The 12,616-nt window shown below is 42.2% G+C and overlaps 1 protein-coding gene across 1 annotated transcript in view; it reads left to right on the plus strand.

Moving 5' to 3' along the window:
• LOC124551091 (molybdenum cofactor biosynthesis protein 1-like) overlaps positions 1-12,616 on the plus strand; it is an 88,953-nt gene that overhangs the window by 10,701 nt on the left and 65,636 nt on the right. Inside the window, exon 3 of the mRNA XM_047126022.1 lies at positions 7,204-7,371. Within this exon, the coding sequence (XP_046981978.1) occupies positions 7,204-7,371 (168 nt within the window). The remainder of the gene's footprint in view (positions 1-7,203; positions 7,372-12,616) is intronic.

Raw genomic sequence — 12,616 nt, forward strand, 5'->3', positions numbered from 1 at the left:
TTCCATAACACTCGCCATAAATTATCTTCACATCTAGTTTTTATTCGTTACTCAAGGTCTGCATATAGATGAGATGACGCCAAATGTCCCAAGCTATACCAAAACGGGGAAGCACTGTCCGAAGCATACGTCTGATGCATCACAGTGTATTTTCCTTTTTGACGCCTACAGCAGCACAGCAGGCCCGAGAAAGAGACACTAGTAGACTGATCAATAAGGTAGAACATGCGTACTGACAGTGGTCTGTTCACAGCAAGCTGCAGGACAGTGCAGCAAATTATGACAAAAACCACAGTGGCATTGCCATCTTTTAAGTCTAACATTTCAGAATGTATGAGGTTTAGAACTGTGAAACCAAGTTTGCCATCACTAATTGTACCTATAATTATTATTTCTGCAGAAAAAACATGTATGTGCCATTATAAAAGCCTAACTTTGTGTTGAAAGTAGTGTTCATTGACCTTTATGGATTATGTATTCGTGCCCATTGTGTGAGCTCCTGACGTAGGTGCTTCCCTGGCCAATTGCATTATTTTCGATTCATTTTGGGAATATAAAAAGTGGCAGAGTTAGCTGAGATGTCCTGCATATAAACAATTTAGGAGACATTCTGAGCAGTCCTCTTGGGTTGTTTGCTGATTATATTGTCATTTACCATCCAATAATGTCATCAGAAGACCAGAATAAGTTGTAAAATGATTTCCACAAGATACTTATATAATGTAAACAGGGACAATTGACACTAAACAATAAAAAAAAAAGAAAAAAAAGAGAAGTCTTCCACATGAAAACTAAAAAATATTAAACTTTGGTTTCATGATAAATGAAGCAAATTTAAAGGTTAGTGATTCAACTAAATTACCATGGATCACAACTTAAATTTGAACCACCACATAGAAAATGTTGTGGTTAAGGTGAACAAAAGATTGTTTTGGCAGAACAAGAAAGTGCAATAAATATACCACAGAGACCACAGGAGGGTATAGAAAATGTTCAAAGAAGGGCAGCTTGTTTTGTATTATCACAAAACAAGGGATATAATGGCCACAGATATGATATATGAACTGGGATAGCAATCATTAAAACAGTGACATCTTTTCACAAAGGCAAGATATTTTCACAAAATTTCAACCACAAACTTGCTACTGCAAGTTCGAAAATATTTTGTTTATTTCCTGCTGCATAGGATAAATGAAAATCTTAATAAAATAGGGTATATCAGAGCCAGCTGTTTGTTTCCCCCATGTGCTATTCGAGAGTGGATCACTCAAGAAATAGCATTAATATGGCTCTGTGAACCTTCCGCAAAACACTTAAAGAAGTCCACAGCTTGTGGTCTAGTGGCTAGCACTGCTAACTCTGGATCACGGTGTCCTTGGTTCGATTCTCGGCTGGGTTGGGGATTTTCTCTGCCTGGGGACTGGGTGTTTGTGTTGTCCTCATCATTCATGTAAGTGGCTAGATTGTAGTGTGTACAAGTTGCAAATGAGTACGGGTGCTGATAACCGCGCAGTTGAGTGCCTCACAAACCAAACAACATAAAAACACTTAAAAGTGTGAATTGCAGAACAGTCTTGTAGATGTAGGGTAGCATCTAACTTGTGGAGTTTTAACCATTTTTTTCCATAAAGATATCTTTTTGGTTCTGTGAATTATGGCACAAAAAAATCCTTTGTTGACGGCTAACCTATTTACCCAGGACCTATCATTTTGTCTCCTGGCAAATCTATTATGAGGTTTCAAGATGTTGTCCTGTCTCTTCCCAGATGTCTTTCCGTGAAGAGCTAGGATGGAAAATGTACTTCAGAATTGTAATATCAGGCAACGAGAGAATATTTCTGTAGTGTTGGCAGAAGAGCCAACACTGTTTTTCTAGAGGAGGCCGAAATGCACGCGTTTAATTACACGCTGACTGGCATGAGGTCTGGAACAGGACAATATCTTGAGAATTGCAAATAAAGCACGTATAGGATGTAATACTTAACTTTAATCCACAATTGTAGAACATCTCTCGTTACGGTACATGCTTCATAATATTAATTATCAACAGCTATGGCGCCTTGCTAGGTCGTAGCAAATGACGTAGCTGAAGGCTCTGCTAACTATCGTCTTGGCAAATGAGAGCGTACCGGTCAGTGTAGCTTCGCTAGCAAAGTCGGCTGTACAACTGGGGCGAGTGCCAGGACGTCTCTCTAGACCTGCCGTGTGGTGGCACTCAGTCTGCTATCACTGACAGTGGCGACACGCGGGTCCGGCGTATACTAATGGACCACGGCCGATTTAAAGGCTACCACCTAGCAAGTGTGGTGTCTGGCGGTGACACCACAATTTCAGCTAAAGGTTTCCAGATAGCAGCACAGGAGACAGTTCCAAGAAATCTGCACCATCTGTATACCATGTGCTCTCTCCTTTAATTATGGGCAAAATAAAATGATGGGCTAGCACAGCAAACTGCCAATGTATCTTGTTACTGCATATGTGGGAGAAGTGACATCACAATATCTAGAAGTGTTTATGAATGGGCTTAGGTGGACTGTTTATCATGTGCTTGTTGAGAAGCTGAGAGTCCAGACTAGAGACAGTGCCTTTTCTTAAGCATTTAGCTGAGAAATGTTGACAGCTGGCAGCATTCACCGTGAGGTGTGATGAGAACACAAGGGGTTGTTTCAACGGCTGATTGTAAGTATCCAACGAGAAACAGGGGGCAAGTGATGTGTTCCTCCCTAATGTGAAAATAATCATGGAATGTGCATTGTATTTGGAAAAATAGTGGTAGACCGTATTTATATTCAACATAAAAATAAGAATAATTTTGTGGCGCACGGTATACAGTCAAAATCACTACTTGAACTATTAATTGAAGTTGAGTTTTTTCTCAAGATATTGTTAACTGTAGCTGAGCTTCCTCTTGACATCACATTTGTGAAGCTTTGCCATTTCTCAACCACACTATCCCTTACAACCTAACCTATACCTCAGGCTACACTAAAAATCAGTGCTGTTTCACAACCTTCATTTCAAGAAAGTAGGGGGAAAAAAAAAAAAAAAAAAAAAAAACACCGGTAATCTGTTAACAAAAACTTTGTTACTGTAGGCATAAATTAAAGGAAACTTAGATGAATTATTTGTGGTTCATATCCTTATAATATGAAAATATGTTGGGCCATATTGTAATATAACTGAAGCAGACTACTTGAGACTGAGTGTCACAGTGCAGAGGTAACACAGTGAACTAGTATTCACGAGGACGGGGGTTGATATCCCTGTTCAGCCATCCAAATCTACATTGTCCATGGTTTCGCTGCATCAGTTAACATAAATAGTGGGCTGTTTCGTTTGAAAGAGCGCAGATGATTCCCTTCTCCAATCTGAGATTGTGTTCTGTCCCTAATGTCCTTGTCATCAACGGCTCATTAAACCCTAATCTTCTTTCCTTTTAACTGTTTTGACTTGATGCAAATTCTCTTGTATTAATAAAACCCAACACAAGGAGATAAATGCTATGTGAGGAAGGGGGGGGGGGGGGAGAACAAAGAAAATAATGGTGGTGACTCTAAATTGCAGTACATTTGAAGTTGAATCTTGTTGGTGATGGTGTTAGGAGGTGTTGGAAACTGAGTGTAAGAACTGAGGTGCTTGGGGCTAAATAATGTTAAGTCACATTAAGTAAATTATACAGGAGAGACAGATGAATGTTCAAAAAGTTTCATAAATCAGGTGATGGACATAAGAGATATATACAGGGTGTCCCAGCTATCTTGTCCACCCAAAATATCTCTGGAACAATAACAGCTATTGGAAAACAACTTTCACCGGTATCAATGTAGGTCTGGGGCCCATGAATGTACATATTTGGAAACATTCTAAAATGAAAGCATATGTGTTTTTTAACACAAACTTAAGTTTTTTTAAATGGACCTCCTATATTTTTTCTTCAGCAATCCATAGCATGACAAAGCACATACACAATGGCGTTGATTGCATCACAATATTCCGATTACATCCCGAGATATTGAGACGCGAAGTTGACGCTTGAAACACCCGACATGCGCTGCTAGCGCACGTCCTGAGGCTCAGGCGTGAACCCCATGCTGCCCGTAATCGCGATGTGATTGACATGTGTAATCACCCCTCCATACTTATCAAGAGGTCCGAAACGAATAATACGGTCTGCTGCCATCCTGCTGCGATTACGGGCAGCATGGGGTTCACGCCTGAGCCTCAGGACGTGCGCTAGCAGCACATGTCGGGTGTTTGAAGCGTCAACTTCGCGTCTCAATATCTCAGGATGTAATGGGAATATTGCGATGCAATCAACGCCATTGTGTATGTGCTTTGTCATGCTATTGATTGCTGAAGAACAAATATAGGAGGTCCATTTAAAAAAACATAAGTTTGTGTTAAAAAACACATATGCTTTCGTTTTAGAATGTTTCCAAATATGTACATTCATGGGCCCCAGCCCTACATTGATACCGGTGAAAGTCGTTTTCCAATAGCTGTTATTGTTCCAAAGATATTTTGGGTGGACAAGATAGATGGGACACCCTGTATGTTGTACAATGAGGTACTACATACATTAAGATATTCTTTTCATATTAAATAGGACATTTTAAAGCACTGCACATAGTGAATTCATTAGTAATTACAAGGAATACATATAATTTTTTGGCTTGTCATTATATATCACCAAAGTTTCTTTGCTGATCGCAGTTTGCATTGCTCTCAGTGTAATCTAATACACTACCATTAATTAATTCAGGTTCATCAACCTGCTCTCCGGCTTCATAATGAGTTGGAGACAAATAATACCCATGACACACCTCAGGTGTATATACAGGGCGAGGTAACTGCCGTACTGATGGGTTTTATTCGGCCTGCAACTCCTTCAAATACCATATGCAAGATTTTGATATTTCTTCACTTGATATGTGGAAACTTTTAGTCTTAAGTGAAATATGAACAGGATATTTTTGTAGGAAATTTAATGTAGTTAAATTTTGTACTGGAATACATTTTCGCTGGAGGCTGTAGTTTCTGAATTATTCAAGAGAAATATATTACGGCCTCTTCCGAAAACATATCCTAGCACAAAATTTAACTAAATTAAATTTCCTGTAAAAAGTCCTGTTTTTTTAGGGCTAATGTATTGCATGACAGGATGCATAAAAGCCATAGGCAGGGGCATTTGACACATCCTGTAAAGACAAGCAGACATATGACATTAGGAAGTTTATTACTCTGCACAGATATACGCTTATGGTATTTTGGTGTTAAGGTCATTGTCTGTGTGGGATGGCCATGCTTCTTGACATTAATTTCACAGAAGTCTCTGTGAACAATGTGTTTCAGGAAATTTGAATCAGAATTTGAAGCCACAAATTTGAACACTGTAGCTTCTGAGAAGCTAATGGAGTCCACCCTTTGCTGTATTTCCTTTTATTATAGTAGGAATTAAGTCTTCCTCCTTACAGAAGGGGGGAAAAAAATAGGGATGACTAATAGCATGAACCTACGGAACTACACTGAAGAATATGGCAATTTAACAGACATATAAACCCTATAGTAGGTACATGGTAATGCCCATCACAAATGCAACAATCATTTATGTTTAATGGACTCTAGGTAACTATCTTAGATATCGCCCCATAGTTCATGATTTCATCAAATGTTAGTATTATTTAAGAGTAAACAATGGAAAAGCTAGGCTGGAACAACAATACTATTATAAAAAAAGATTGATTGCTGCTCACCATATTCACCATATAGAGAAAATTTTGCGTTGCAGACAAGCACAACAAAAAGACTGCTGTATGTTTAAGTTTTTGCCCAAATGCCTTCTTGTTAAGTAGATAACACACACACACACACACACACACACACACACACACACACACACACACATATATATATATATATATATATATATATATATATATATATATATATATAAAAACAAAGATGAGGTGACTTACCGAACAAAAGCGCTGGCAGGTCGATAGACACACAAACAAACACAAACACACACACAAAATTCAAGCTTTCGCAACAAACTGTTGCCTCATCAGGAAAGAGGGAAGGAGAGGGGAAGACGAAAGGAAGTGGGTTTTAAGGGAGAGGGTAAGGAGTCATTCCAATCCCGGGAGCGGAAAGACTTACCTTAGGGGGAAAAAAGGACAGGTATACACTCGCACACACGCACATATCCATCCACACATACAGACACAAGCAGACTTATATATATATATATATATATATATATATATATATATATATATATATATATACAAAGATGAGGTGACTTACCGAACGAAAGCGCTGGCAGGTCGATAGACACACAAACAAACACAAACATACACACAAAATTCAAGCTTTCGCAACAAACTGTTGCCTCATCAAGAAAGAGGGAAGGAGAGGGAAAGACGAAAGGATGTGGGTTTTAAGGGAGAGGGTAAGGAGTCATTCCAATCCCGGGAGCAGAAACACTTACCTTAGGGGGAAAAAAGGACTGGTATACACTCGCACACACACACACACACACATATCCATCCACACATATACAGACACTCTACTTTAGAAGAAGGCCTTTTGGTCAAAAGCCTGAATGCATAGCAGTCTCTTTGTTGTGCCTCTCTGTGACTCAACATCCACTCTATATGGTGAGTACCAATCTATCCTTTTCATAATATTATTATTAGTGTTATTATTTAAGTGTACTATATGCATGACACTGTCACAATAAACCACATAGCCACTTGCTATAATATGGCATGCTACACAGCTACATTTTCTTGGTGCTTATCTCTGATGATGGTGCTGCATCACACCGATTTGGCTTATAATACACATCTATGACCTTATCTCTGCACGAAGATTCACTCTAAAGTAACTGGCTTCCATGTCGACTCCACAATGCACTTTTTATTTCACCCAAACAACTTTCGCTGTTGCCTCAGGGAGACACCACCTTGCTGCGGCTTACCACACTAAAGTGCAAAGATTATGTGCTATGTCTTGATCTTGATGCCAGATGTGTGGTTACCTGCATTATCCTATATTATTACGTTCACTGCTGCTGCTGCTTCAAAACTTGATATATTTTAGCTGTATTTCCCCAGCAATGTGTGTGGTTTTTGATTTCTTGAAAAGGACAGTATATTCTGTAGATTTCATATAATTATTCAGTTATTACATCATTTTCAGGTCAGTATTGCATGCCGGAGGAAGGTGTCACTTTAACAAAGAAAGAAAAGCTGCTGACTACGGATGAGATCATCTACCTGGCTGAACTTTTCGTTAAACAAGGAGTTAGGAAAATAAGACTGACTGGTGGTGAACCTACTGTTCGGAGGGACATTGTAGACATTGTCGGTAAGTGTTTATCAACAAATATTGTAATGTCTTCGTACACTGTTCGACATTCCTTTTGCTATGTGTGATATGTTGATCTCTTGGTTGCTGTTGCTAAATACACTGATGGACATTAAAATTGTAACACCATGGAGTTGGCATTACACATCAAATTGGCTTGAAATGAACCACATGCTTGGATATGCAAATGCTTAGGATTTCAGTGTAACAACACAAGGAGTGATGCTATGTACAAGGTTGTGGTTCAAAGTAATGCCTCCATTTTTATATGAAGACTATTAAAGCTTTTTAAATAAAACAAACTTTATTAACATTCTACATGAGATTGTACAGTTTCTCCTGGTGTATTTGTTGATCAACAGTCAATGGGTGTAATGCTGGTCCGTAGAGTCTGACAGCCACAATATTTCAGTGATCAGACATGTTGTCATCATCAGGTGTGCTGATGAACGGAACTGAGATCCTGAGGGTAGGTGGCTGACTTACACTGAAGAGCCAAAGAAACTGGTACACCTGCTTAATATTGTGTAGAGCCCCCACGAGCATGCAGAAGTGCCTCAACATGACGTGCCAAGGACTCGTCTAATGGCTGGAGTAGTGCTGGAGGGAACTGACACCATGTTTCCTGCAGGGTTGTCCATAAGTCCATAAGAGAATCAGGGGGTGGAGGTCTCTTCTGAACAGCAAGTTGCAAGGCATCCCAGATATGCTCAATAATGTTCATGTCTGTGGTGTTTGGTGGCCAGCAGAAGTGTTTAAACTCAGAAGAGTATTCCTGGAGCCGCTGTGTAGCTATTCTGGATGTGTGGGGTGTCGAATTGTCCTGCTGGAATTGCCGAAGTCTGTTGGAATGCACAATGGAATGAATGGATGCAGGTGATCAGACAGGATGCTTACATACTTGACACCTGTCAGACATCTTAGGGGTCCCATATCACTCCAACTGCAAATGCCCCACACCATTACAGAGCCTCCACCAGCTTGAGAAGTCTCCTGCTGAAATGCGGGGTCCACGGATTCATGAGGTTATCTCCATACCCGTACATGTCCATCCACTCGATACAATTTGAAACATCTGACAAGGCAATGTGTTTCCAGCCATCAACAGCTCAATGTCGGTATTGACGGGCCCAGGTGAGGTTAAAGCTTTGAGTCATGCAGTCATCAAGCATACACGAATGGGCCTTCGGCTCTGAAAGCCCATACGGATGATATTTCGAAGAACGGTTCACTCACTGACACTTGTTGATGGCCCCCCAGTGGGTCCCGGGGTTAGAATAGGCCCGAGGTATTCCTGCCTGTCATAAGAGGTGACTAAAAGGAGTCTCACATGTTTCGACCTTTATGTGATGGTCCCCTGTAGGGTTTTAAAATTTTCCCGAAGAGCAAGCCAATTGGGGAAGGGTGCCTTTCATGGTGCATAGTGTCCATCATGTGCTGAGACCTCTCGCATCCTTCGTTGACGTGGATCTGCACTTCCACTCTTTCTCTAGCTGCTGGGCAAGATCACCCTCCTGGGTGTGTTTTCCTCCATCCTCTGTGCAGTATTGCTTTCTGTGCTGGACTTCTTAGCCTGTTTGCACTTGATATCCAGCACAATAGCCAGTCCTTTCTGGTGGGGCCGCCATGTAACCTGTTGGTTGTAGCCCCCTGACCATACAGGGATCGCTCTGCTGATGCCTGCACCATTTATACCAAGGAGTAGATGTCCGTCGCCCGGAGGCATCGAGACTCCCGGCAATGGCCATGCTGCCAGGTGGCCTTTGCTGCAACTGGGTGGCACCCGTGGAGAGGGCCCCTGGTCGGAGTGGGTGGCATCAGGGCGGATGACACGCCATGAAGTGTAGTACATCATCTCTTGCTGGTGGTCAAACACCAGCAGTCCCCAAGTGGTCAAGGTCTAACTTCAATGCTAAGAAATATGACCCCAAATCGCTCCCACACTATTGGAGGAATGGCTGGCTAAGGATGGCAGCAAAGCTTATTCACCCCAGTACCTTGTATGTACGAGAGTTGATGGAGAATTTTTCTTGTCAATGAATCCTCAGTTTTTTTTTGAGCATTTATAGAGGATAAGTTTGGGGAGGTGAAGGGCTTGTTCAAAATGCGGTCAGGGTTGGTCTTGATTAAAACAGCATCCTCTGCCCAGTCACGGGCACTACTCACCTGTGACAAGCTGGGGGATGTTTCTGTTTCCATCACGCCCCATAAGGGCTTAAATATGGTCCAGGGTATCATATTTCACAGAGACCTTCTTTTGCAGTCCGACAGTGAGCTGCGTGCCAATTTAGAGCAGCAAGGCGTCCATTTCGTCCGGCACGTCCACTGGGGTCTGAGGGGTAATCAGGTTGCCACTGGTGCTTTCATCTTGGCCTTCAAGAGTGGCACATTACCTGAGAAGGTGAAGGTGATGGTCTACCGCTGTGACGTAAAGCCATATATACCTCCCCTGATGCGGTGCTTCGAGTGCTGGAAGTTCGGCAAATGTCTTCCCGCTGTACTTCCAGTGTCACCTGTCGGGATTGTGGACGTCCTTCACATCCCAATACTCCCTGTGCCACGCCTCCCACTGTGTCAGCTGTGGGGAGCACCATTCATCTTGCTCACCAGACTGCAGGATTCTCCAGAAAGAAAGAAAAATTATGGAATACAAGACCCTGGACCGACTGACCTACACTGAGGCTAAGAGAAAATATAAGAGGCTACATCCTGTACATATGACATCAACCTACGCCTCCACTATGACAGCAGTTCTCCCATCTTCCATTCCTCCACGTACAGTTTGCTCTCAGAGCTGTCAGACTCCACCTACCCCCTTGATGGTGGGAGGCACTTTACTCTCTGTTGCTCCTGCACAACCTTCTTCAGGAGCAACATCCCCCCAACCATCGGGGACATCAGTCCCCACTTCTCAGCCGGAGAAGCATAAGTCTTCTTTGGCTCTCAGGTTCCTACCAGTGGCAAAGCTGACACCCGCCAGTGGCTGAAGCAACCACAGGTAGCTGGTCGTAGGGCTTCACAGTCCTCCTCAGTCCCTGAGACTGAATCAGTGAAGCCCTCCCAGCCAGACAAACCTAAGGAGCAGCACGAGGAACCTGAAAAGAAAAAGACCCCAAAGAACCTAGGCACTGTGGTGGCACCCACACCACCACTACCTACAAGCTCTGTGTCTGAGGATGAAATGGAGATTCTGTTGTCTGCTGAGGACCTAGATCTTGCTGGGCCCTCAGACACAATGGATGTCGATTGCACAGGTACTCATCTGGTGGCAGCAGGTGACCCTGAGGTGTAGACTGCCTCATTGAGTGTTTCATGCCTTCCCAGTCTCATGATCACGTAATCCTCCAGTGAAACTGCAGTGGTTTTTTCCACCACGTGGCTGAGCTACGGCAACCTTAAGCTTTACACCTGCTTTCTCCGTTGCCCTCCAGGAAACCTAGTTCCCGGCAATGCGGTCCCCTGCCCTCCGGGGCTATGAAGGATATTACAGGAACTGTAGTGACTGTAATAGTGTGTCAGGTGGAGTTTGCATCTATTCCCTGAACTCAGAATGTAGTGAACCTATGCCCGTTCAAACCCCTCTTGAAGCTGTAGCTGTTGGGATATGGTCGACACAGGAAATAACTGTTTGCGATGTACATCTTCCTCCAGATGGTGCAGTATCCCTGAATGTATTAGCTACACTGATTTTGGTCATCAGTCTACTGACTGGTTTGATGCGGCCCGCCATGAATATGACCCATCTCTCCCTATATCTTACCCCTACTTTTTTCAGAATCTCGAACAGCTTGCACCATTTTATATTGTCGAACGCTTTTTCCAGGTCGACAAATCCTGTAAAAGTGTCTTGATTTCTCTTTAGCCTTGCTTCCATTATTAGCCGTAACGTCAGAATTGCCTCTCTCGTCCCTTTACTTTTCCTAAAGCCAAACTGATCGTCACCTAGCGCATTCTCAATTTTCTTTTCCATTCTTCTGTATATTATTCTTGTAAGCAGCTTCGATGCATGAGCTGTTAAGCTGATTGTGCGATAATTCTCGCACTTGTCAGCTCTTGCCGTCTTCGGAATTGTGTGGATGATGCTTTTCCGAAAGTCAGGTGGTATATCGCCAGAATCATATATTCTACACACCAACGTGAATAGTCGTTTTGTTCCCACTTCCCCCAATGATTTTAGAGTTTCTGATGGAATGTTATCTATCCCTTCTGCCTTATTTGACCGTAAGTCCTCCAAAGCTCTTTTAAATTCCGATTCTAATACTGGATCCCCCTATCTCTTCTAAATCGACTCATGTTTCTTCTTCTATCACATCCGACAAATCTTCACCCTCATAGAGGCTTTCAATGTATTCTTTCCACCTATCTGCTCTCTCCTCTGCATTTAACAGTGGAATTCCCGTTGCACTCTTAATGTTACCACCGTTGCTTTTAATGTCACCAAAGGTTGTTTTGACTTTCCTGTATGCTGGGTCTGTCCTTCCGACAATCATATCTTTTTCGATGTCTTCACATTTTTCCTGCAGCCATTTCATCTTAGCTTCCCTGCACTTCCTATTTATTTCATTCCTCAGCAACTTGTATTTCTATATTCCTGATTTTCCCGGAACATATTTGTACTTCCTCGTTTCATCAATCAACTGAAGTATTTCTTCTGTTACCCATGGTTTCTTCGCAGCTACCTTCTTTGTACCTATGTTTTCCTTCCCAACTTCTGTGATGGCCCTTTTTAGAGATGTCCATTCCTCTTCAACTGTACTGCCTACTGCGCTATTCCTTATTGCTGTATCTATAGCGTTAGAGAACTTCAAACGTATCTCGTCATTCCTTAGTACTTCCGTATTCCACTTCTTTGCGTATTGATTCTTCCTGACTAATGTCTTGAGCTTCAGCCTACTCTTCATCACTACTATATTGTGATCTGAGTCTATATCTGCTCCTGGGTATGCATTACAATCCAGTATCTGATTTCGGAATCTCTGTCTGACCATGATGTAATCTAATTAAAATCTTCCCGTATCTCCCGGCCTTTTCCAAGTATTCCTCCTCCTCTCGTGATTCTTGAACAGGGTATTCGCTATTACTAGCTGAAACTTGTTACAGAACTCAATTAGTCTTTTTCCTCTTTCATTCCTTGTCCCAAGCCCATATTCTCCTGTAACCTTTTCTTCTACTCCTTCCCCTACAACTGCATTCCAGTCGCCCATGACTATTAGATTTTCATCCCCCTTTCAATATCCTCATACAC

Source organism: Schistocerca americana, chromosome 9, assembly GCF_021461395.2.
Source record: "Schistocerca americana isolate TAMUIC-IGC-003095 chromosome 9, iqSchAmer2.1, whole genome shotgun sequence".
Taxonomy (NCBI): domain Eukaryota; kingdom Metazoa; phylum Arthropoda; class Insecta; order Orthoptera; family Acrididae; genus Schistocerca; species Schistocerca americana.